The sequence below is a fragment of the Mustela nivalis genome (assembly GCF_964662115.1).
Source record: "Mustela nivalis genome assembly, chromosome: 19".
NCBI classification, from domain to species: domain Eukaryota; kingdom Metazoa; phylum Chordata; class Mammalia; order Carnivora; family Mustelidae; genus Mustela; species Mustela nivalis.
In genome coordinates, this window is record NC_139038.1 from 17,575,306 (window position 1) to 17,598,147 (window position 22,842).

Here is a 22,842-nt window from a genome sequence, read left to right on the forward strand (position 1 = left end):
CCCTTAACCTAACACTCGAGACTCCCCAGCTCCAAGCGAGGCCCTGGTCTCTCTCTCCCCGACCCTCTTTCGTTCACTCCGCTGCGTGGGCTACCCTGGACAAGTATCAGGTTGATCCGCGGCATCCTTGTTTGCCATTGCCTCTCTCTCAAGAACACGAGCCGCCTGGAGTCACGGACCGGGCTTGTCCTGTTCGCGGCGTGCCTGGCCCAGAGCAGGGACCCGATAAACTCTTCTTGAACAGTTGTCGGAAGAGCCAAGACAGTTCCAAAGGACAGGCTGAGCGAATGAAGTTGCCTCCTTTGTCTTCGGCAGAACCCAGCCCCTGGGACTTCTTTGATTGCACGGACCTCTAGGGTCCCTTCCTCTCCTGGGAGCACTCGCCCCAAGCACAAACAGCCTCTAAATCCAGCGGCACTGGGATTGGGGGGGGGGGGGTTGCTTTCAAAGAAAGCCTGAAATGGCATCTTTACCAGGGGAATAAAGAGGATATTATGCTTAGATACCTTGAGAGGGAATGTTTTAAAAAACCTCCGATAATTGCTAATCAACGAATCCTTGTTATAATTAGGAGGCCCCGAGGATGGGGACGCTCTGGTTTCCCAAGCTCCGTTTTGAAGGGTCAGGATACAGGAAGGGACTGGGCTCCTCTGTAGGAGCAAGTATAGGGGAGGGAGCTAGACGGGGCCGGCCGGGGGGGCAGCAGGGAAACGGGAGGTCTTGGCCTATGGCGGTGGCTCAAGAGAGGGGAACCAGGGGCTTGGGCCCACATTTCGCAGCCTCTAAACAAATTCCACCCCCACTCGACTCTCCTCAACCAGAGCAGGGTCAGGCCCCTCCGAGCCCTCTTCCTCACCGAACCCTGACCTTGGGCTCCGTCCTTGGCCAGCTTAGTCAGTCTCATTTTAGCCAGAATCCCACTGGGTGGGTTCAGCGAGAATCCTTCACCCTTGAAACCCACTCAGTGTCCTCATCCTCACCCTGGACGTCTCCCCCGGAGCTGCAAGTGAGAGTCCTGCCAACGCTGTTCAGCGGGACTCCGTCTAGCTGCCATGTTCTCTCTCTCTCTCTCTCTCTCTCTCTTTTTTAAGATTTTACTCATTTATTTGACAGACAGAGATCACAAGCAGGCAGAGAGGCAGGCAGAGAGAGAGAGGGGGAAGCAGGCTCCATGCTGAGCAGAGAGCCCGATGGATGCGGGGCTCGAACCCAGGACCCTGGGACCATGACCTGAGCCGAAGGCAGAGGCTTAACCCTCTGAGCCCCCCAGGCGCCCCACGATGTTTTCTCTTAATGGTGTCCCACCATCGCCCCCTGCCCTGCCCCTCCGCTCCAGCTCCCCTCTTTTCCTTGTTGTGTTCGGAGTGGAGCACCATCTCCTCCCCTGGGGGCAACTCCCCATTGCTGTTTTCCTTACCCCTGGCCACCCCCGGGACGATTTGAAAACACCCATCCTCTCCAAGGGGCCGCCTAAGGAGTTAGTCTTCGTTTCAAACTTCCCCACGGCTTGAGTCCGAGGCCCGGTGTGGAATTAGCCAGAATCTCTGATCTTCCCTGTGTGGCCCTGGATCGACTTCTCCCAAGGCCATCTGTCTCAGCCCGTGGCCACTCTGTCCTTGGAGAAGCTCCAGCGAGATGCCCCAGGGCTGTCTTCACACCCTCTGTTCCATCCTGGAGCAACTCTGGCTGGACCTGCTTTCAAAACAGACCCAGGACCTCCACTGCTTTTGTCATCACCCAGGGCTGAGCTCCTAGCCTTACCTTGCCTGGAGTTACTCACTGGTCACTAGCTGGTGCCCTTCTTCACCCAGCAGCCAGAGAGGTCCTGCTATCCCCGAAGTCAAATCACACCTCCCCTCTGCTCAGAGCTGCTAGAGGCTTCCACCTTACTTGGGGTAAATGCCACTGTCTTCGTAAGGGTCTACCCAGGCCTTGGTCTCTCACTTTCTCCTCCTTCTCCTCCTCACCTCCGCCCCCTTGTTTTCTGCTACTCTCCTCCCTGCCCGCTCAGCTCCAGCCGCACTGCTTTTAGTTACTGCCCTACCTCAGGGCCTTTGCACTGGCTACTCCCTCTTCCTGGAACCTCCTTTCTCCGGGATGTCCCTATGGCTTGCTTCGACCCTCCTTCAAGCCTTTGCTCCAGTGTCATCTTCTCAGTGAGCTCTCCTCGAAATCCCGCTTTCAAATCCCAACCTGCCCCCTCTCCCTTCTAGCCCTGCCCCTGCTGTATTTCTGCCCCTGGCCTTTAACACGTGCACACCTTACATCATAGGTATTAACGTTTGTGTTCTCTTTTCTCCCCGGTTCTGAGCACCCAGTGGGAGCTCAACGAGTGGAAAAATATAGCATCCCCCCCTCTGTGCTTCTTCAGGGGATTCCTGAAGACAGTGTGATCCCTGAGTCATATTTTGGTTGGGATCTGCCGGCTTCAGATGCCCAGGGCAGAGTTCCCAGCCTGAAGGTCACCAAGTCCTGCCCACATGTCCATTGTCACAGGTCTCCATCGGAGGGATTGATTTTCAGAAGTGTACAGACACTCTGGGATGAATATTACACAGCTATTTAAAAGTGATACGGAAGTCCTTGCAAGTTTTTGTCCATGATGTTTTTTCTCTGTCCAGCCATTCCCTCGACTCCAAGATTATCCCATGGAGGTCCTCTTTCTCAAAATAGTTGGGAAGGCCTTGCACAGGGCCAGAAAAGGGATCTAATGAACGAATCTGGAGACCCCGGCCAGCCTTCATCAGAGATCCTGCCAGGGGCACTGCCCATAATTATTACCACCCTCCAGCTGACCGGGAGCACAGGTTCACCCACCAGAATAAGGCAATTCATACTCTGTTAACCTTGAATTCTGCCAGCCCTGCTGTCCCATAAGCTGGGGGTTGTTGGAGCAGCTCTCAGCTTGGGCAGAATTCAAATGAACGCTTGCAATCAACATAAAATTAATTGTCGTGAGCCCTGGGCATCTGGGCCCCATGCACGGCTGGTGAGAAGGGAGCTCAGGTCATCTCGGAACAAGGTGGGGCTGAAAGCACTCCCTGTTGGGCGATACCGCTTTGCACCAGAGAGCCCGAAAAGGTCTGTGCAGATTTGATCCACTGACCTTGGCTCAGATGTTAATCACAGTGGCTGGCATTTTACTGATCACCTACTATGGGCAAAATGCTTTTTTACAAGCAGGATCTCTTACAATGCCTCCTGATCACACCTTCCCCTGCCTTTGTTTTGTTTTGTTTTGTTTTGTTTTGTTTTAATAGATAGACACTTGCGGCTCCCAGAGGTTAAGTGACACGTTCGAAGCCTCCACCTGGTCAAGCCCCAGAACTGCCTGACCCCAAAGTCGGTATTCTTGACCATTCTGTCCCCAGTCCAACATGGAAGCATCCGGGCAGATGGTGTCTATAGGACACCCCTCTCTAGCAGCTACAACGTGGTGTCCAGACCTCATGGGGTGGTGTTGCCCTGGATCTCAAGCGGGGACGGCCTGCAGGAGAAAGTTTATTTTGTCACGCACAACATCCAGTGTGGGGCGCTTCTGGCCGCCTTGGCGGCTGTTCCATGCTGGAACAGAGACCGCAGGTGACCGTAGCTTCCACCTGCCAGACAAGCCCTTCCTTTCGGTTTACACAGTCTAAGTCCCCCTGGGTGACTCCCAGAGAAAGTACAACCCCCCAAGATTCTACAACCCTGCATTCCTGGCGGGGGGACACCCCGTCGGACGGGTCCTGCGAGTCCAGGTCCCGCAGAAGGCAACCCTTTCAGCTGAGCCTGAAGCTCCCTGGCCAGGGGACGCCCGGGGAACTTTGCCGTCCTGACCCTTTGGGACTCCTTCCTAGGGCTCCCTCCTGCCGGTCCTTGTCCCTCTGGGGGAGCCCAGTACTGTCTACTGAGGAGGATGCCCCCTCCTGGCCGGGTCCGTGGCCTCCCCCGCGCCCCCCGCCCCCGCCCCCCGCCGGGATCCTCCTTCTCCCGCGTTTCCACGCGTCTCGCCCCTCCAATCGCGTGCGGGGCTCCTCCGAGGCGTCCCTTCTCGCGGGGTCCCCCGCCCGCGCCCGGCGTGGGGCGCCCCCTCTCCCTGCTTAGGGCGGGCGCCGGAACAGTGTCGCCGGCCGCCTGCAGGTGTCTCCCCACGGAGGGGCGCGCGTCCCTGCGCCGCGGCCGCTGCCAGGCGCCAGCGGCTCCTCGCCGAGGTGCACTCGCGCTCCGGGCTCCGGGCGCGCCGGAGCCGCTCCGCCGCCGCCGCCCGCGCCCCGCGCCCCCCGCGCCCCCCGCGGGCCCCGCGCCCCCCCCCCCCCGCGCCGCGCCCTCACCCCCCGGTGGCGGGGGGTGGCCATGGGCCCGCGCCGCGTCCGCCGCCGCCGCCGAACGCAGGCGCCCGAGCCCCGGGGCGCGGCGGGCAGCGGCCGCTGACGCGGGGCGCCGGCTGCCAACTTCGCGCGCGGAGCTCCCCCGGCGGCGCGGGCCCGGCGGCATGAAGACGAGCCGCCGCGGCCGAGCGCTCCTGGCCGTGGCCCTGAACCTGCTGGCGCTGCTCTTCGCCACCACCGCCTTCCTCACCACGCACTGGTGCCAGGGCACGCAGCGGGTCCCCAAGCCCGGCTGCGGCCAGGGCGGGCGCGCCCACTGCCCCAACTCGGGCGCCAACGCCACGACCAACGGCACCGCCGCCCCCGCCACGGCCGCCGCCGCCGCCGCCGCCGGGAACGGCCCCCCCGGAGGCGCGCCCTACAGCTGGGAGACGGGCGACGACCGCTTCCTCCTCAGGCATTTCCACGCCGGCATCTGGTACTCGTGCGAGGAGCAGCTCGGCGGGCCCGGTGAGTGAGCGGCGGCCGCGCGCCCCGGACCGCCCCGCGCCCCGCGCCCCACGCCAAGCCCCGCGCCCCGCGCCCCGGCCCCGCGCTCCCTCCCCGCCGCCCGCCGAGGCGCCCCGCGCTCCGCAGGGCTCGGCCGCACGCCCGGGGCCGGGGGGCCGCGGGAGAGTAGGGGGCGGCCGGGGCGCGCTGCTGTGCCGGGGCTGCGGGCAGAGCCGCGTCCTTTCCCGAGCTCCCGGCGCCTGGGGGGACGTCGCGGCGGCCCGGGGAGGCGCGTCTCCCGGGCACCGAGCCCAGCGGCCGGTCGGCGGGGCGCGCGCTCCTTCCCGCGCCAGAACTCGTCTCGGGGCTCGCCCCCTCCTCCGCCTTCGTTCGCGGGGCACCGGCTCCCCCTTCCCCGCCCGGCCCGCCTGGGGGCGGTCGCACCGACTGCTGCTTCGAGGACCCCCCACCCCACCCCACACGCCGCAGGTCCCCCCCGCCCCGAGCCGGGGGTGGTTGTCGTTCTCCCAGTCGGGCCTGGGGCAGCACGAGAGTCGGGGTGGGGGGGGGCGGGGGGTCCCAGCGGGGAGCCCTTGGAGTCCTGGCCCCCGCCCGGGAGAGGACGCAGCGGCCGGGGGGGGGGGCGGGGGGGGCGCGGGGCGGGAAAGCGGGACGGCTCGGCTCGCCTGGGCTCAGAACTGGGGTGGTGATGCTGGTGGCGGAGGGAGGGTGACTTTTCCGAAGGCAGAGGAGACTGTTCCCGTGGCCTCGCTCCTCTTCCCTGCCCGCCCCGGGGCAGGCAGTGAGGCCCTGCGGTGGGTGCTGCGCCGCACCACCTCCCAGACCTTGGGGTGTTCTAGGTCGGGGCGTGGGGACCCTCTTGAGTGAACTGACCTCTCTCAGCAAGGTTAAAAGTCTGTGCGCGCCCAGCTCTCCCCTGCGCTCCAGCGGGGTTGATGCGTGTACTGCGCTCTGGATGGGGGCAGGTGACAGTGGACTTTGTTTAGAATAAGCCAGTGGCCTGACTTGTTTGTCTAAAGGACAGAGAGACAAGAAGGTGTAAAATTAACCCAAGGAGGCCACCGTCTCTGCCTGGAATTCCCTCCCCACCTTTTCCCGGGACTGGCTCCTCACCTCCCCGCTGGGGGTCCCCACCCTGGCGTGAAGACCTCCCCATCCCCTGGGGAGGAGGGTCCCCTCACTTTGTCCCTTGTCCCCACCTTTATCTCCACCATTCTTGGCACAACCGGAGATTTTCTGGAGCCTGCCTCTGGTCACTAGTTTCTTGTCCCCCATGTCCACAGGATGTCCCTGTGAGGGCAGGGCCTGGGGCCTCCTGGTTCACGGGCATCCGCAGCTGCTGGGTAACATCTAGCGGGTAGGAGGTCATCAGTAGGTTTTTGTGGGACTCATGTTGGATGAGAGCCTGGGATGATAAGCAGGGGTTTCCTGGGGTGCTGTCCGCTCCGCCTTGCCCCTGGAGGTGCCCCGCTGAACTTTCCTCTCCCCACCTGTGTGCTGCTAGCCGTTTCCCAGACACCTGCCGTTGGAATAGGGTTACACCTCGGAACTGGTCCATCAGACTCCCTTCTGATGTGCACTCAGAACTCAAGTCTTTACTCTGGGATGCAGTTAAAAAAAAGAAAAAGAACCTCAAAAGGTATCTTGGCCAAAATTTTCGGCCTTCCACTCAGTCTGACCATGACCTTTTCTACAGAAGTCTCATGATGTGTTATCCTGGGGGACATCTGCACTTCTCGGGGTAGAGGTCCCCACACATCACCTCCACTTGTCACCAGGTTTCCCCTCTGCGTAGAAGCGCAGACTCCCTGTCCGTCCTTTACTCGCAGACTTAAAAGCACGAGGCTGCATCTCCGGAGTGGTGGGGTCCCTGCCTCCGGGGGGGTCCCTGCCCTCCGATGGCTGGCTGAGCGTCGGTCACGGAGGTCTCTCCTGGCTTCTCCCTGAAGGTCACGGCCCACCTCTTGCAGAGATTTCCCTGTGTGGAACACTCAGCCGGGGCTTGACACGGGATATTGAAGCCCGAGAAGTTTTCATAAAAATTATTAATTGAAAAACATTTAAAGCGACGTTAGCTTCCATTTATGGAGACTTTAAGGCACACCAGGCGCTGTGAGAACGTCTCACCTGCCAGATCTGGCTGACTCCTTGCCAACACCTCCGTGCCCGGCGCTCACTCCAAGGGGGCCGACTTCTCAGATGAGGATTTGGGGGTTCAGAGAGGTTTTCGCCCAGGCGTCCCAGCTGGTGAGGAGGCCCCGATTATCTTCAGTGACAGAAGGGGGTCGGGGTGAAGTGAATGATGGATGCTACTGGGCGGGATCGGGAAGGGCACCATTTTGGGGGGGTGGCACTCTGCCACAGACCCTCCTCCCCAGTCCTCCGTGTGTGAAAACACGGGTGGCTCGTTTGTTGGGTAAATAAAACAAGCCCACGGTTTCCCCTGTTCTCTTCCTCGCTGTTGGCTAGAGATCGCCCCTCCCAGAAAATCACAATTTTCCTCCCCGAGCGCGCGGAAAATAGTTATCAGCCTGTCAGAGCCGGTGAGGAATTTGGGAGGTCGGAGCCAGCTTGGATGGTTTCCCTGGCTGATCCCGCGGTGCCCAAATCCTGTCTCGCCCCCTCTGTGGTCCTGAAAGGGTGTCAGAAGTACCTGGCCTCAAACTTTTGTTGCCATGGCAACCTTTCTTCTGCGTTCCGTGACCATTTTTTAATTTATTTTTCACTTGAAGAGGGGAAAAAAAAATGCCCCAGCGCCCCCCTGTCCCCTACGACATCCTGCTCTCTCTCTCTGCCCTCCCCACCGCCTGAGACCTCGAGGGCCATGTTCTGTCCCTCCCGGCCAAACGACAGGGAAGGCTTTCTCTGCTTCCCAGCATTTGACGTCCGCCCCAGTGGAAACGCCAGCCACGAAACCCTGACCTCCTCGGGAGAAGCAGCGCTTGCTAACTGCTCCTTCCTCTCCAGCGCTTGTTCGGCAATTTCTCCCTGTGCCCAGAAGAGCCTCTCCCCACTCTGGGCAGCCACGGCGAAATCGAATAAGCCCTTTTACCCACATGAAAAAATCTACAGCGTTCACCAGGGAAAACTGCAGCTTGTCCTAAACAGACACAATTTCACCAGACCGGGCACAAAGCAAGCTTTTCTCTTTCCTCTAAGAAGGAGCATCAGCGTCCTTCGGCGCACAGAAAGGGAATGTGGCCTTGGCACAGAATGACCCCAAGCCCTTCACGCACATTGGATTTCTCCCCTGGATTCGATGCTCGGAAGGGCTGGGTGGTCGCCTGTTTGTTGGTATTCCGCGGGCGGGGGGGGGGGGGTGGCCGGCAGCAGAGGAAAGGTCTGGAAAAGGCATAGTGAAGGTCTGGGGGTGGGGAGATGGGTTGGCGGGGCGTGGGGCGGTGCTAACTGGGAGCACAGGTGGGGTTGGGCTTCATCTCGATTGTGTTTGAACCTGAGTAAGTCGGTGACTGGAGGAGACCTGCGGGGCGGCAGGGGAGGGTCGAGGGGGGCTTGCCCGGATGCCTGGAGGGAGGTGGGACTGAGGCAGCCACGGGGGTCCCGGGAAGCGGGAGCTCTGTGTCCCCTGGGATGGGCGAAGAGACCGTTGGTGAAGGAAGGCAGCTCCCCGAGGCTCCTGCCGGCAGTGCGGTTTGGGCAGGAGCCCCAGTTTGATCCCCTGCGGAATGGGGGATCCGAGCTGGGGGCACCGGTCAGAGGTGGAAGATGGCCGCAGAGCTATTTCTGGAAACTTCTTCAAGTCAGTGCTGCGCTCTCTCTGACCACCCAGTTCAGAGCTGATCTCCCCACACCTTTCCTGCTTGCTTTTCCTTCTAGCACTTGCTACGGACTTGACCTCCGCGTGGCTTGTCTGTCTTGTGTCTGGCCCGCTGGCTCTGTGAAGGTGGCGGCGGAGTTCACCTGCTCTGTTCCCTGCTGCTCCCTTAGCGCTCAGGACCCTGGCACATAGTAGGTGCTCAGCAAACACTGGTGGGATGAATATTCATTGTTGTTAGGAGTGCTGCTCTCTCTTGGGCTCCAAGTGTCTTGTTACCCTCCAGGGAGGCCAACAGGGGACCTCTCCCCTTTCACTGAGGTGCCCACCACATACAACCTCTCCTTTGCACACCCCAGCGCTTGTGGGGTGAGGTCATTCTCACTCAGGAGGGAAAAGCCCCTAGCCTCTTACTTCCCTTTCTTTTCTACAGAAACCCCCAGATCTTCTGCTTGCTCCCTTAAATCACGCCACAATCTTTTTCATGAGTATGAGGACGGACGTGACGTCCCCACCGAGGAAGCTTCTAGGGCTGGGAGTGTGTCGGTGTACTATCAGACGGGCTTTGTGCTAGCATTGTCGGATGGGTGAAGACTGGGACTTCGAAAGGTGTGGCTCTAAGCCCAAGACCAGTGTTGTTTTCCCCCATTTCCAGAACAGCTCTCTGACAGCCTAGTGCCACGGTTTCAGCTCTTTTCTGGGGCGCAGAGAGGTGAAGCGGCTTGCCCAAGCACACACAGCTACCCAGTGGCAGAGCTGGGATGTGCGCCCAAGCACAAGTTTCCAGAGCCTGGTTCTTGCCTGCTGTGCGGCACCACACCCCCACCGACCCAGTTCGGTCCGGCTCTCCGGGCTCCTCCGGCAGAGGAAGAGCTGAGCGAGGGAGTCCTGAGCCCCAGGTTTGAGTCCGGGCTCCAGTGCCAACTTGCCGAGGGACTCTGGCTCAGTCCCATTTCCACTCTGGCCTTTTCTTCCCTCATGCATGGAATGAAGGTTTTCTGTGTGTGTTTTTCTGTCGGGATGGTGGGGGCAACAGAGAACCCCGCAAGGACAGGTTTTGGGGACAGAACGCCGGGGCCTCAGCCCCCACACCACGGCTCACCTGCTGTGTGGCTTTGGTTGGGGGCTTGCCCTCTCTGGGCCTCAGTTTCCTTGGCTGGGACGCAGGGACCATCGGAGCTGCCTCACCAATCCTGTTGGAGGTAAAGCTGACCGTGTGGGCGCTCCGTCGGCGCCCAGCAAACACCCAGGAAGAGCTGCGACTGACCCTGCGGCCTGCGGGTCCGCTTGGAACTTTCCATCTCTTTCCTTTAGCCCCGCAGTGTTTAGTCTTGGAATGAGTCGTCAACATTTGAGAATGCAGACACTTCACAGAAGCATATGGATTTTTGGCAGGTCTGTGAACACAGAGTCTGGGATGCCGCGGGAGTGGCAGGGGCCCTCCCGGGAGGCCACAGGCTGCCCCCCCCCCCCCACTGTGGACACAACTGTCCCTCTTCCAGGAGCTCTGGCCTCGGACGAGTCCTCCTCGGCGCCTCTGGTCCTCATGTCCCCATATTGTCCGCTGGCGAACCCTGCAGCTCTTCGTTCAGAATCCTGGCCCTGACCAGGCCCTGCAGCTTTTCGAAACCTGGGCTCCCTGCTTCTGCCCTCGGCACCCATGGTCTGCTTTCTACCCAGCAGTGAAACCCGAGTCAGTCACCTCCCTCCGCTGTGCATAGCCCTCCTGTGCAGTCTGTCTCCCTCAGGCGCAGAGCCCATGCCTGTGGCCCACTGTGATGTACCTGCATAGCCTCTCTGACCCCAGCCCTTCACCCTGCCCAGCCCCAAGAGCCTCCTTGTTGGTTCCTGAACGGGCCCATGCCTTCCTGCCCCAGGGCCTTTGTACTTGCTGTTCGGGCCATCTGGGGACTCTTCTCCTAGATGTCTGCAAGGCAGGCTGGCCTGGGCTCAAATGTCCTCCTTCCCAGGGGCCTTCCCTGGCCACGTCCTCTGAATCAACGACCTCCCCCCTGCCCCCAGCGCTTCCCCCCACCTTCTCTCGCCACGGCCGCGACTGTTGTGTGACCCGCTACATAACATACTCGCTTATTTCTTCATGATCTCTCTCCTCGGCTCCCCTGACAGCTCCATGGGGACAGGACTTGGGCCCGTGTCATGGCACTTAGTAAGGGTGGAGCGACTCTGTGTTGAATGCATTAGGGATTCTAGAACTCAGGACTTCACGGACTTGTCAGTCACCCCCTCTTCACTGCCCGCTCTTCTGCTCATTCTCCGTGGGACCCCATTGGGAGCTGGAGGGGGTCAGTGTGGTCCTTGTCCTTGTTCGTCTGGGGTGCCAGGCTCTTGCGGCTCTCATGACTTGGGACCTCTCTGGGTGGCCTGCGGGACTGTGGTGGTGAAGCTCTTTCGGTCCCAAGAAGGACAGAAGCAGATTCAAGCCCCAGTATGGAAAAAGGTGTGTTTCGTGGGGGCAGCTGTCCCCCACAGCGTCCCGGCGGAGACACGATCACCAGGCCTCGCAGGGCCCCACCCGGGTTCCTGGGTGCCTGAGGCGATGGGCCCTCCCGCAAACTCGAATCCTACAACGGCCAGCCCAGGGCAACCGGATAAGGCCCTAGAGGGAGAACGGGCTTTGTGAGGTCCTGGGGGCAGTGGCTGAGCCCCAGACACCCATTCTTATTGCCGGGTGGGGGCCCCCATGGGAGCCCCTTGTCCATTTTGTCAAAACTCCAGGTATTTTTGGGAAACCTCTTGACAGTTAAAATTTGGGGGCTGATTCGATTAAAAAATAAGAAGCCTGTCCTGTGGGCGCCTGGGTGGCTCAGTTGGTTAAGCGACAGCCGCTCAGGTCATGATCCTGGAGTCGATCGAGTCCTGCATCCGGCTCCCTGCTCGGCGGGGCGTCTGCTTCTCTCTCTGAGCCTCCCTCTTCTCATGCTCTCTCTCTCTCTCTCATTCTCAAATAAATAAATAAAATCTAAAAAAAAAAAAAAAAGCCTGTCCTGCAGGCCAAAAGCTAACACTTCCGAGGGGGGCGAGCCAACACTCCTTTTGCCAGCTTGCAATTCCTAGAGGCCAGCTCTGCCGGTGACAAGATTCGATTCCACATCTCTTGGTTCACGGTCTTAAGACAGAATCTGATGGGACCGCATGGTGCTGGCAGCCGCAGCTGGTCCTGTCCGCGGTGATCTGGAAGGCGGGGGTAGGATTACTCAACTGGTCCCGTGGGCAGAGGGGACCAGGACTGGGCACCAGGGCAATGGGTGGCGCTTGGGCAGATGTTCCAGAAAGGAGTGGCCAGGACTCTAGGAGTCACTGCAAGCAAGAGAAACTCATTTGAAATGGTCTTAAGTGGAAGGAAAAAAAAAAAAAAAAGGAACTATGGTTTCTCTTTTTGTATAGATTCTGATTTTTTTTCTAAAGATTTTATTTACTGGGGCGCCTGGGTGGCTCAGTGGGTTAAAGCTCTGCCTTTGGCTCAGGTCATGGTCTCAGGGTCCTGGGATAGAGCCCCGAGTCGGGCTCTCTGCTCAGCAGGGAGCCTGCTTCCCCCTCTCTCTCTGTCTGCCTCTCTGTCTACTTGTGATCTCTGTCTGTCAAATAAATAAATAAAATCCTCTGAGTTAGCATCATTCTCAGGTGCCTCCTGCCCTGCCTTGTCCCTGACAGCTTTGAGCTCACCTCCTGTCTTTCCAAGAATTTCGGTGGGAAAAACAAGGTCTTCCTTCCCAGCATCCCAACAAAACAGTCCCAGATCTGGTTCTCAGAGGATCAGCAGCCCTGAACTGATCAGTGTGGCCCAAGAGGGTAGCCAGGCCTTGGTCACTTGTGCCCTTGGTCCCATGGTCACACCCCAGAGGGTGGTGCCGGAGATGGAGACATGTTTGCCTGAGCCGCGTGGTTCTGAGGGTGAGAGGTGTGTAGCAGTGAGTTCTTGCCTTGGAACGCTGCGGAACAACAATACCCCCTTGGCTTGTGTTCCCCAATGCTTCTAGAGAACTTGTTAGAATGCAAAGCCTCAGGGTCCTGCCCTTGGACTTTTTGCTTGGTGGGCCTGGGTGAGGCCCGGGAATCTGTATTTCTAACTAGCTCCCTGGGGGTCTTGGGGACACGGGCCAGTGCGAGCACCAGCATTGGGAGACAGCCCTGTCATTTTGCATCTGGGAATGAGGCAGTGGGCTGGCCTGGGGCTGGCTTCTGCGAGTATGGGGTGGAGCCGGCCCCCTCGTGCTCCCCCCGCCCTAAGCCCCTGCCTGTGGGCTCCTCCTGCCTCCTGCTCTCGTGTCTCCCTGATTGCCTTCTGTTCCCCCCGCTCTGCCCTCTGGACTCCCTGCTCTTCTGGGCGCTCCAAGCTGATTTCCCACTTTTCATCTTCTGAGTTTTCAGAGGAAACGTGGTCCTCAGTTTCTGTATCGAAAAAGTGGGAGTCATGGTACCAGGCTTTCTGGATAGCTTTTTCCAGGGGTTCCTGGTTGGTATCTACTCCGAACGGAAGGCCAGAGTCCCCGCTTCCCCAAACAGTCCCTCCGCTGCAGAAACGAACAGGAGGGGCCCGAACTCTGCAGCCGGGCGGTGATGTTGGTGAGACGTGGGAGGGGGCCTGGCCCCACGCTGCCCGGGGCCGTTTGGATAACTCGGGGGTAGGGTGAGGGGTCTGGCCACTTCCCTGCTGGGGGGGATGGCCAGCGGCTCTGGGGGCCTTGTCCTGTGTCCCAGCCTCCCAGGGATCGGTCCAAGGTGACGGCTGGACCAGGGTGGGGAGGGGACAGAGTAGGGTGGAGAGAGGCAGAGCGAGACGAAGGGACACAGGGAGAGACACAGTCACAGGGACACACACGGACACGCACACACACGCACACACACACACGCACACAGGCATGCGGAGGGAACAGGCCCGGGGACCCGGAGGGCAGCAGCAGCAGCGGGGGCAGCCGAAGGAGCCCGGAAGGCCGGAGGGCGCCTCCATGGCCCTTTCTCTGCTCTCTTCCGGAGCACCGGGGTCTGCGGCCCTTCTGGGCCTTCCGCCCTTGGCCCTGGGCCCGTGGGGAAGGCAGGGCAGCCCTGGCCGCTCGCCCTCCGCCCATGCCCTGTGGGGGGCCCCTCTCCACCCTGTCCCAGGTTATGTTTACCCGTCATTCACCATCGAGGAATCCCGGTCTGGGGGAGGCAGCTTCCCAGCGAGCCGACGAGATCTTCACGCCGTCGCCGTCGCCTCAGGGACGCACGCCCCCCTGCCGGGTCGGTTTGTCCTCCCTTCTCTCGGGGCCTCCGTCCGCCCCGTATGCTCTGTCACAGGGTCCAGTTCTGGAAAAGTGGAGGGAGAGGCTTAACTCTTGGCTCCCGTCTGTCCCTGGCTGCTCTCCGGGCTGCCGGCCTTGTCCCCCAACGTCACACCCCTCCCAGCCTTGCCTCGGGAGAGCGCTTGTGGGTGGTCCTGGGGGGTGGCCGGACACAAATCTCGAGTTGTTCCCTCTGCTTGGAGGTTCGAGGGGAATGAACAAAGCCCACGCCGAGCCCCTGCGTTCCCGGCCTCCCCAGCTGGGGCAGGCTGCCTCCCGCTACCGGAGCCCACTGCAAACCTGGGAAGATCTAAGCCGCCGTGGGGACCGTGTCTCCTGCTGTCCTCATCAGGGACCTAGAGAAGAGAGGCTCCATCTCCGGGCCTCCGTGGCTGCTGAGGCCAGAGGGCGGGATGTGTTTCTGCCTGGAAGGGGCACCTGCCATTGGCCAGAACAAACCTCAAGGTCACATTCAACATCCTCAGGGGCTAGGGGATGGCCGTCCTACCATGGGCCCAGGAAGACAGAGCTGGGACGATTGTGGACGGCGGGGGCGGCTCCCACACCCACACCCTGCCCCTCTCACCCCGTCTCAGCAAACGGCACGCGTGCACACACGCGGCGCTCAATCCGTCAGCCGATCCTGCTGGCTTCTTTGAAAGACGCACCCACAGCGCGACCATGCGTCGCCCTCTCTCTGCTACCGTGGCTGAGTCAGCGCGGTCCCTTGCCCGGATGTCCCCAGCAGCCCCCCTCACTGGTCTTTCTGCCTCATCGTCGGCTGAGGGGTCCCGTACACGTTGGATGACGACCCCCCCGTGGCCCCATCTCATTTGGGTCGAGCTGCAGTCCTCCAGGGGCTGCAGAACGGGACCCAAGTTGCCTCTGTTGTCCTACTACGTCGTTCCCCGCTTCTGCTGCTGGATTTTGCGCAACCTACTCCCCCCACCGCCGTGCTTCTGCCTCAGGGTCTTTACACTTACTTTCCTCGTCCCAAACACTCCCAGATTCCCAACCCTTCGCTATAAAATGTATGGGGTCTTCTCTGGTCATTTAAAACTGACTGCCCACGCCCGGCATACCCTCTTCTGCCACTCAGCCTGATAGGTTGTTTCTATAACGCTTTTCCTCCTGACATTCATGGACCTCAGATGCCCCAGGGACAGGCAGCCCATTCTCTGAAGATCATGATCTCCACCAACTCTGTTTTATGGACAAGGACATTCTGTCTCTGAGGGGAAAGGACCTCCTTGCCGAGCTAGTGCTGGGACCCAGATGGCTTCTCCTAGGCCTTGCTTCTAGTTGCTGGTCTTTGGTTATTCCTTGAAGATCCGCAGACCCTGACCTTCAGTTTCATGCCTTCTGCTCGATTTGTCAGAAGAATGGTTATTTAAAAATAGCCCTGGGGCGCCTGGGTGGCTCAGTGGGTTAAGCCTCTGCTTAGGCAGAGGTCGTGATCCCAGGGTCCTGGGATCGAGCCCCACATTGGGCTTTCTGCTCCACAGGGAGCCTGCTTCCTCCTCTCTCTCTGACTGCTTCTCTGCCTACTTGTGAGCTCTGTCTGTCAAATAAATAAATAAAACCTTTAAAAAAAAATAATAGCCCTTCCCCACCCTCTCAAATAAACCACTTTTCCTGGGGGTAGATAGGAAGCAAACAGTTGGAATTAACTCTGATGGGAAGACTTGAGATTCCTTTTTTTTTTTTTTTCCAAGCTTTTATTGATTTATTAGAGGGAGAGAGAGAGAGAGAGAATCAACAGGATGGGGGGTGGGCAGAGGGAGAGGGAGAAGCCGACTCCCTGCTGAGGAGGGAGCCCCACACGGAGCTCAGTTCAAGGACCCTGAGATCGTGACCTGAGCCAATGGGAGATGCTTAACCAACTGAGCCCCCCGGGTGTTCCTGAGATTAGAGTCTTTGATAGGGTGTCATGGAAATTTCCTTGAAGTGAGACCCGAATGAGCCAAGGAAGGCAGCCATCTGGGGGTGAGGAGCACTCCAGACAGAAGCAGCCCATCCCTAGTGGTGGTTCGCTTTGGTTTTCTACCCACAGAATCAATTTTCTGTGAGTTGTGTTTCCTCATAAAGGGATTTATTCATCCAGAGTTTTGAACTGACTTGCGTAAAATTTAGCACAGTATTTTCTTAGGATGAAAAGGAAAAGTCTGGTTTCCTTTTTGTACTCCTTGTCCTGTGGACTCCTTGTTTTTCTTGCTGGAGTCTGCGGAGTATAATATGGGCCCTGGTGAATGTTGCTTTTCACACCCTCCAGGAAATGCACACTGCCTTGAAATCCTTACATAGGACCTGGGATGAGATGTCACATCCGCATTCTGGAGGCCCTGATCATTTGGTCCAGCTTCCCCTCCTTAGTTTTCAGCTCAGGTCTTGCCAGGCTGTTTTAGGGTCCCCCCCCCCCCGCCCCTGCCGCCACCTGTTTTTAAGAATCAGTTTTCTGTATAAATTATTTGTTTTAATTTTCAAATATGGTCTATTTTCCTTTGGCTCAGTTTTTTGAGGTTTGTTTTATTAGTGTTTCCAAGTATTTGAGTTGAAAACGTTGTTTCTGTAATTAAAAAACAAAAAACAAAAAAGAATGCATCTAATGCTATGATTTTTCCTCTGAGCCTCACTTTGGCCCTGTCTTGTGAGTTTCAAAATGCATTGCTTTCTTTGAAATGTTTTTTTGATATTATAATTTTGTCTCTAACAGTTCTTTTTTTTTTTTTTTTTTTAAGATTTTATTTCTATGAGAGAGAAGGTAGGGGAGAGAGAGGGAAAGCATTAGCAGAGGGAGGGGCAGAGGGAGAAGCAGGTTCCTTGCTGAGCAGGGAGGCAGACTTGGGACTTAATCCCAAGACCCCGGGATCGTGGCCTGAGCCGAAGGCAGGCACGCAGCCAACTGAGCCACGCAGGCTCTATGGTTCTGAAACTTCAGTTTCATTTCTCATTAATCCAAGAATAATTTAGTAGAGCGCTAGAAACTTCCCAGTGGTTTGTCTCATTTGCTGAAACGTTTGGCATCGATTTCTAGTTTTGCTGAGTGACAAAGAGGTCTGTGAACTTTCTGTCTCATAATCTTTAAATATTTTGGGGGCAGTGTCTTGGTACATGTCCCTGAAAAAGCAGGGACATTCCCTGTGTGTTGGGTAAAGCAGCTTTATAGCTAGTATTATCCAAGGGCTTTCTTGTTTATTTCTCTGCTGTCTTGATATTCCAAAAGCTAAAGTAGGTCAAAGTCTGTCCCTTCCATAGAATTCTTTCTTTCCATTTTTACTGGTGTCTCTGCTAGTTTTAGTTTTTATGAAGTTTGATTCGACGTTATTCATCACAAAACGATTCATGACAGTTATATTTTCATTGTGAAATTGTGGATTTTATCTTTTGTCAAGATAAAATGACTGTTTTCCCCTAGTGAATGCTTTTTGCTTTGGGTTCTATTTTTTTTTTTTCATATTTTAATATTGCTATCCCAGCTTCGTTTTGTTTGTGTCCCCTTGATGTGTCTCTCTGTAGCCTTTTCATTTCAGTGTTCCTGGTCTTTCTGCTAAGTGCATATCTGGCAAGAGATTTGGTTTTCTGGTACAACTGGTGTGTCTTAACCAAACAACATTTATAAATACATCCAATCTCATTTCTCCTTTTTTTGTTGAAGGCTTCCAATTTTTTAGTCTTTTTTCTTTACACATTTTCTTTGTTTTATCTTTTATTCCATGAGTTAGGTTTCGTTTCTTTTTTCTTAGCTAATGATTTAAAAATATATATACACTACAGTTATTTCTGTTTTTAATGCTCAGACTTCTATTTCTCTGTGACTATGCAGAGCAATACAACATATAATACAAATTTTGAATTTTTGAATTCTGTTTTTTACTCATATTGGTAATGACAGTTGCAATTTCATTTATTTATTTATTTATTTATTTACCTGGTCTCAGGGTTAATTGTAAGTCCCTTTAGTTTACGTTCCCTCTGCTTTTGTTCATATGTTGGCTGGGTTTGAATGCGACGTATGACGGCAACAAGTGTTGTGCTGGGTCCTATGCTTGATGCTGGGATATAATCTTGAAGAGGATGACTAGGTAGGTCACTGTCACTGCCCTTATGGAACTTCTAGAGTGTGTGTATGTATGTGTGTGTGTGTTTGTGTATGTGTGTGTGAATAATACCCAAGGAGGCAAACTCACCCCCTCTGAGGAGGGATATCTAAGTTGAGACTTGGAAGAGTGAGAGAAAGCGGGCCATGAGCAGGTGGAGGAAATGACACATGCAAAGCCTCTGTGTAGGGACAGAGCTTGGTGAGCAGGAAGAAGGCAGGTGGATGTGGCTACAGCAGAGTGAGCCAGGAGGTAGGAGAGCAGCAGAGACAAGATCAGGGCTTTGTAGGTATGGAAAGGGTGGGGGGACTTTATCCTCAGTGCACAAGACCCGCCTCTTAGCTCTTAAGAAACAAATAACCAAACACTAGGAATAGCTTTCCTTGGTCTTTGGATATGAATGATAGCATGGCTGGGTGTAGAACCCACAGGTTTAAATCTTTTCCCTCAATATCCTGTGGACATCACCCTATGTTTTCTGGCATCTAAGTTGAAGAAAGGATGTCTAAAGTCAGCCAATTTTTTTCTTTGTAAGCATCTTTTGTCCCCTTGAATTCTTGTGTAATTTTTCCTCATTTATCCTCGATATAGAGAACTTTTCATGGAATTTATGAATGTTGATTTTTAACATTGACTGGGTACTTTTTGAGATCAGCTTAAGAAGGCTTGATTGTATTGTTTTTTTTCTACTGTTCCATTTGTTTCAAGATTTTCTTTAAGAATACCACTTATGGGATTGGTTTCTGTTCTCTGACCTCTCTGTCTCTTATTTTCTCTCTCATGATTTTATTTCATTTTATTATTTTTAAAAATATTTATTTATTTATTTGACAGAGAGAGAGAGAGAGAGAGAACGAGAGAAGGAACACAAGCAGGGGGAGTGGGAGATGGAGAAGCAGGCTTCCCGTGGAGCTGGGAGCCCAACGTGGGGCTCAATCCCAGGATCCTGAGATCATAACTCCAGCCGAAGGCAGACGCTTAATAACTGAGCTGCCCAGGTGCCTCTCTCTCATAACTTTAATATTCTCTTTGTCTTGTTCTTTTGGAATTTGTCCTGCTTGGTGTTCTCTGAGCTTCCTGGATCTGTGGTTTGGTGTCTGACGTTAATTTGGGAAATTTTCAGTCATTATTGTTTCAAACATTTTTTTGTTCCTCTCTCCTTTTCCCTGCCCCTCTTTCTAGTATTCCCATTATACGTATGTTACACCATTTACAGTTGTCCCCCCATTGTTGGATATTCTTTTCTATTTTTTGCCTGTCTTTTCTCCTCTTTGTTTTTAATTTTGGGGGTTTCTATTAAGATATCCTCAAGCTTCGAGATTCTTTCCTCAGCCGTGTCCAGTCTCTTCATCAGCGTACCAAAGGCATTCCTTACTTCTGTCACAGTACTCTCGATCTCTGGCATTTTTTTTTTTGGTTCTTTGTTAGTTTTTCCACTTTGTATTGCTCATCTGTTCTTGCATGCTGTCTACTTTACCCATGAAAGCTCTTAACATGTTAATCATCATTGTTTTAAATTCCTGGTCTTAGAGTCCCAACAGCATTGCCATTTCTGGGTCTGGTTCTGATGCTTGTTCTGTCTCTTTAAATTGTGTTTTTGTTTTATGTTTTGTTTTGTTTATTTTTGCCTTGGGGTATGCCCTGTAATTGCTTTCCTGACAGCTGGATGTGATGGGCTGGGTCTGAGGAACTGCTGTAAACAGGCCTAGAGCTGGCTGGGGTTGGGTATTTGCCTTCCCGCATGTCAGGCTCTGATAATACCCTAGCAGCTTAGGATTTGGTTAACTAGTTTTTCTGGAGGGCACGCCTTAAGAAGAACAGAATGTTCTGGTGAATTTCAAAATAGTTCCTTTCCTGCTCCCTTGTTGGAATCATGGGAAGATCTTTATTTGATATTCACTGTGAGGACCTTGTAGAGCTTCTGGAGGTCAAACTCACAGAAGTGTAGGGACCCCAGTGACTGGCTTCCCTGGAGTTTTCCTCTCTCAGACTGGCCCACTCTGAGCCTCTGGCAACTCATCAGTTATAGTTCCAGATTCCCTTTGCCAGGGCTGGTTCCCATGGTGGTTTCTGCTTCAGTAGGGTTGTAATTCTCTGTAGCCCTCTGTCTTTCCAATTTTGGGACAGCGGTTTGCCCTGTGACTTCACTTCTCTTTGGGAAGACAACCGTGTAGCTTGTTCCACTTTTGACTTCTGTTAGGACAGATTGGTGACTTTCTGTGTCCTTATATGCTGGACCAGAAGCTGGAGGTCTTGCGTAGTCCCATTCTTTTGCATTTTGGAATAGTTGGGAAAGTTTGTTCTCCAGCTTCTGGCTTCTCTGGATATTTGGGAGAGAGGCCCCCATCCCCACATCCTTCCTACTTTTCTACTCTAGTGATCAAGGTGAGACTGTGCTAGATGAGCTCTGACTGTGCCTTGCTCTCTGTCCCCTGCCCCACAGCCTGGTTCTGCTGGGACCTCTAAGGGTGGGCCATGTGGGGCTTCCACTGAGACAGGAGGTGGTTTGAAGACCCAATTTCAAGTCCAACCCAGAGGAGCAGAGACACAAAAGACTCCTGAGTTGAGTCTCATTATGTCCCTAAGTCATGCCAAATGACTTCCCTTGGGCAGAGTTTTAAGTGTCTTGGGCTCAGTGTCACTAACACTGTGTTGCTGGTTTGGGTTCCTGCAGGGCTGGGTCTGCCCTTCATTGCTTCTGATGGGTGACTCTGCCTTTGTATCTGTGGGACCTTACAGTCCTTCCTGTCCTCACGTGGCTCCCATTTTACCTGGACTGCCTTCCTGACAGCCCTCCTCAATGCAATCTGTTGTCTTAGTCTCCAATCTGCCAAGCCTTGGTTATAGAGTTTGGAGTCTATGCTCCCTTAGGGACACAAACAAATGTTTTTATGAATTATCCGTGCTTCCTTCAATGAGTGCCTTTCAAAGAGGTGCTTCTCTTCTCTATCTTGGGCCTACCGTTCCTCTTTTTAGGTTGTAGAATCGTCCCCCCGGCACCCTATGTGTGATCGTTTTCCATGTGCTTCCTCATTTTGGGTCTGAAACGGCCCCTCCAGGCCCTGTATTTGCTCCTACATAGAGCGGGCTCTCTTTGATCCTTCTCACTCACACCTGGCTGCTGTTACATTCCTGCTCAACCTGTCTTAAGATCTTAACTGGTCCTGATGGCTGGCATTTATAACGCGAAGCTGAATTCTGTTTTCGGGGATTTAAAAAATATTTTGTGACTCTGCTAGCTAGAGATTGGACCTCCCTTGCTCACCTCCTGACGAGCCTTGAGTATGGCCAAGAGGAATTACTTTCCTTAACAGAAATGGCGGATAGAAAACCACAACGCCCCAGGTGCACCCTTCCTACGTTTCCCCCCATCTTCACCCAGTTGTCTTGACAACCCAAAATGCAGTGCACTGTTTCCCATCCACTCAGGCTCTTGGGCATGTGCCCTCAATGGGAATCGCAGATGCTGGCTGGCCGGCTGGTTGGAAGCTTGGGGGTGAGCGATCCTGGTCTCCATTAGAGTGGCTCTGTGCTCCAGAGGATGGGCACTCCCTCTGCCACACCCAGTGAAGTCGTGGACTCAGGACAGTGGAACCCTTCAGGCTTCCTCTTCCTGGGATGCAAGGATAAGCGGATTCATGGAAATTCTTTTCTAGTCGGGCAGAGATGATTGCCGACAGATGCCGTTTGTAGCTCTCCCTGTAGCATTTCACTGCTTCGTGGGTCTCCTTGACATTCGGTTGAAAGATGGATAAGAGGGGGCAAATCACGCATCCCTGGCCTGCCGCCGGTCTTGACCTAGAAGCCCCACATCCTCTGATGGGCACAGGTTCTGAGAAAGAGGAGGGAAAAGGGTGGTAGACATGTCCACTGGATTTCGAATCAAGAAAATACGAGTTGGCATCGTGACCCATTTATTTCCTCACTCGCTCCTTCTTTACACGACTATTCACTGGGTTCTGGATCTACATCAATATTTCGTCAGGTGCCTTATGCTGATAGGAACAGAAGATCAAAAATGGCTAGCCTTGGGTCTCTGTCCCGGGAAGAAGTCCTCTAGCACCAGCTCGGTGTGGTCTTGACTAAATGACTCAACCTAGCGGCGCCTCATTTTACCCATCGGTAAAATGGCCACAAAATGCAAAATATCTGAAGGGTCGCTGTGAACTCGAGAAGGTGCAGTAGAGGTGAGGTCGCTTCCACCGGGATGCAGGAGCCCGTTTGCTGCCTTCGGATCTGGATGGAGCTCTTGGAGTGCAGGGAGATGGTCCAGGATGGAGACACTGGTGGGAAAAGAGACACTAGGTTCTTAGCTGTCTCCAAGAGATGCCAGGCAGCCACTCAGCACTGCCCGGCCTGGTGGGAGGGAGGCCCAGGAGCTGCCGGCAAGTCGCTCACCTGCCTACGTGTCCAGAGGGTCTGAGCTCAGTGGAGGGAAGGTTCTAGGTTCTGGAGCCTGGGAGACTGTCTCCATCTCTTGGGTCCCACTCAATGGAAAGGGGTCTCCACTTTCTTTGCTCCATTTTCTTTTCTGTCCTTGGAATTTAATTCATTCCCTCCTTCAAAAGTTTTTTGAGCGTGTGCTATATGCCAAGGGCTTTTTGGTGTGTGTTTGTTTTTGTGGTTGGGGGCGAATTTTTTGGTCACAAGACTTCAGTGACAAAAAAGACAAGGTCTCTCTACTCTTACCAACGTTCGATTCCTTTTTCATGGGAAGAGGGGCGAGGCCATAAGAAAACGAATTAATGAGGTGGTTTCAGAGGGTGAGAAATACAGGGAAAGGGAGGTCAGGGCAGGGAGGTCTCTCGAGGGACCCCGTGTTTTCCCTGAGAACCGACTGTCAAAAAGGAGCCTCCCAGGGAAGATGT

General features: G+C 55.1%; 1 protein-coding gene across 4 annotated transcripts in view; it reads left to right on the plus strand.

Annotated features, from left to right (window-relative positions):
- Positions 1-4,409: 4,409 nt before the first annotated feature.
- GSG1L (GSG1 like) overlaps positions 4,410-22,842 on the plus strand; it is a 193,224-nt gene continuing 174,791 nt past the window's right edge. For all 4 annotated transcript variants that reach the window (XM_082714643.1, XM_082714642.1, XM_082714644.1 and 1 more), the window contains exon 1: positions 4,410-4,820. In XM_082714643.1, the coding sequence (XP_082570769.1) occupies positions 4,475-4,820 (346 nt within the window). In that variant the 5' untranslated portion in view covers positions 4,410-4,474. The remainder of the gene's footprint in view (positions 4,821-22,842) is intronic.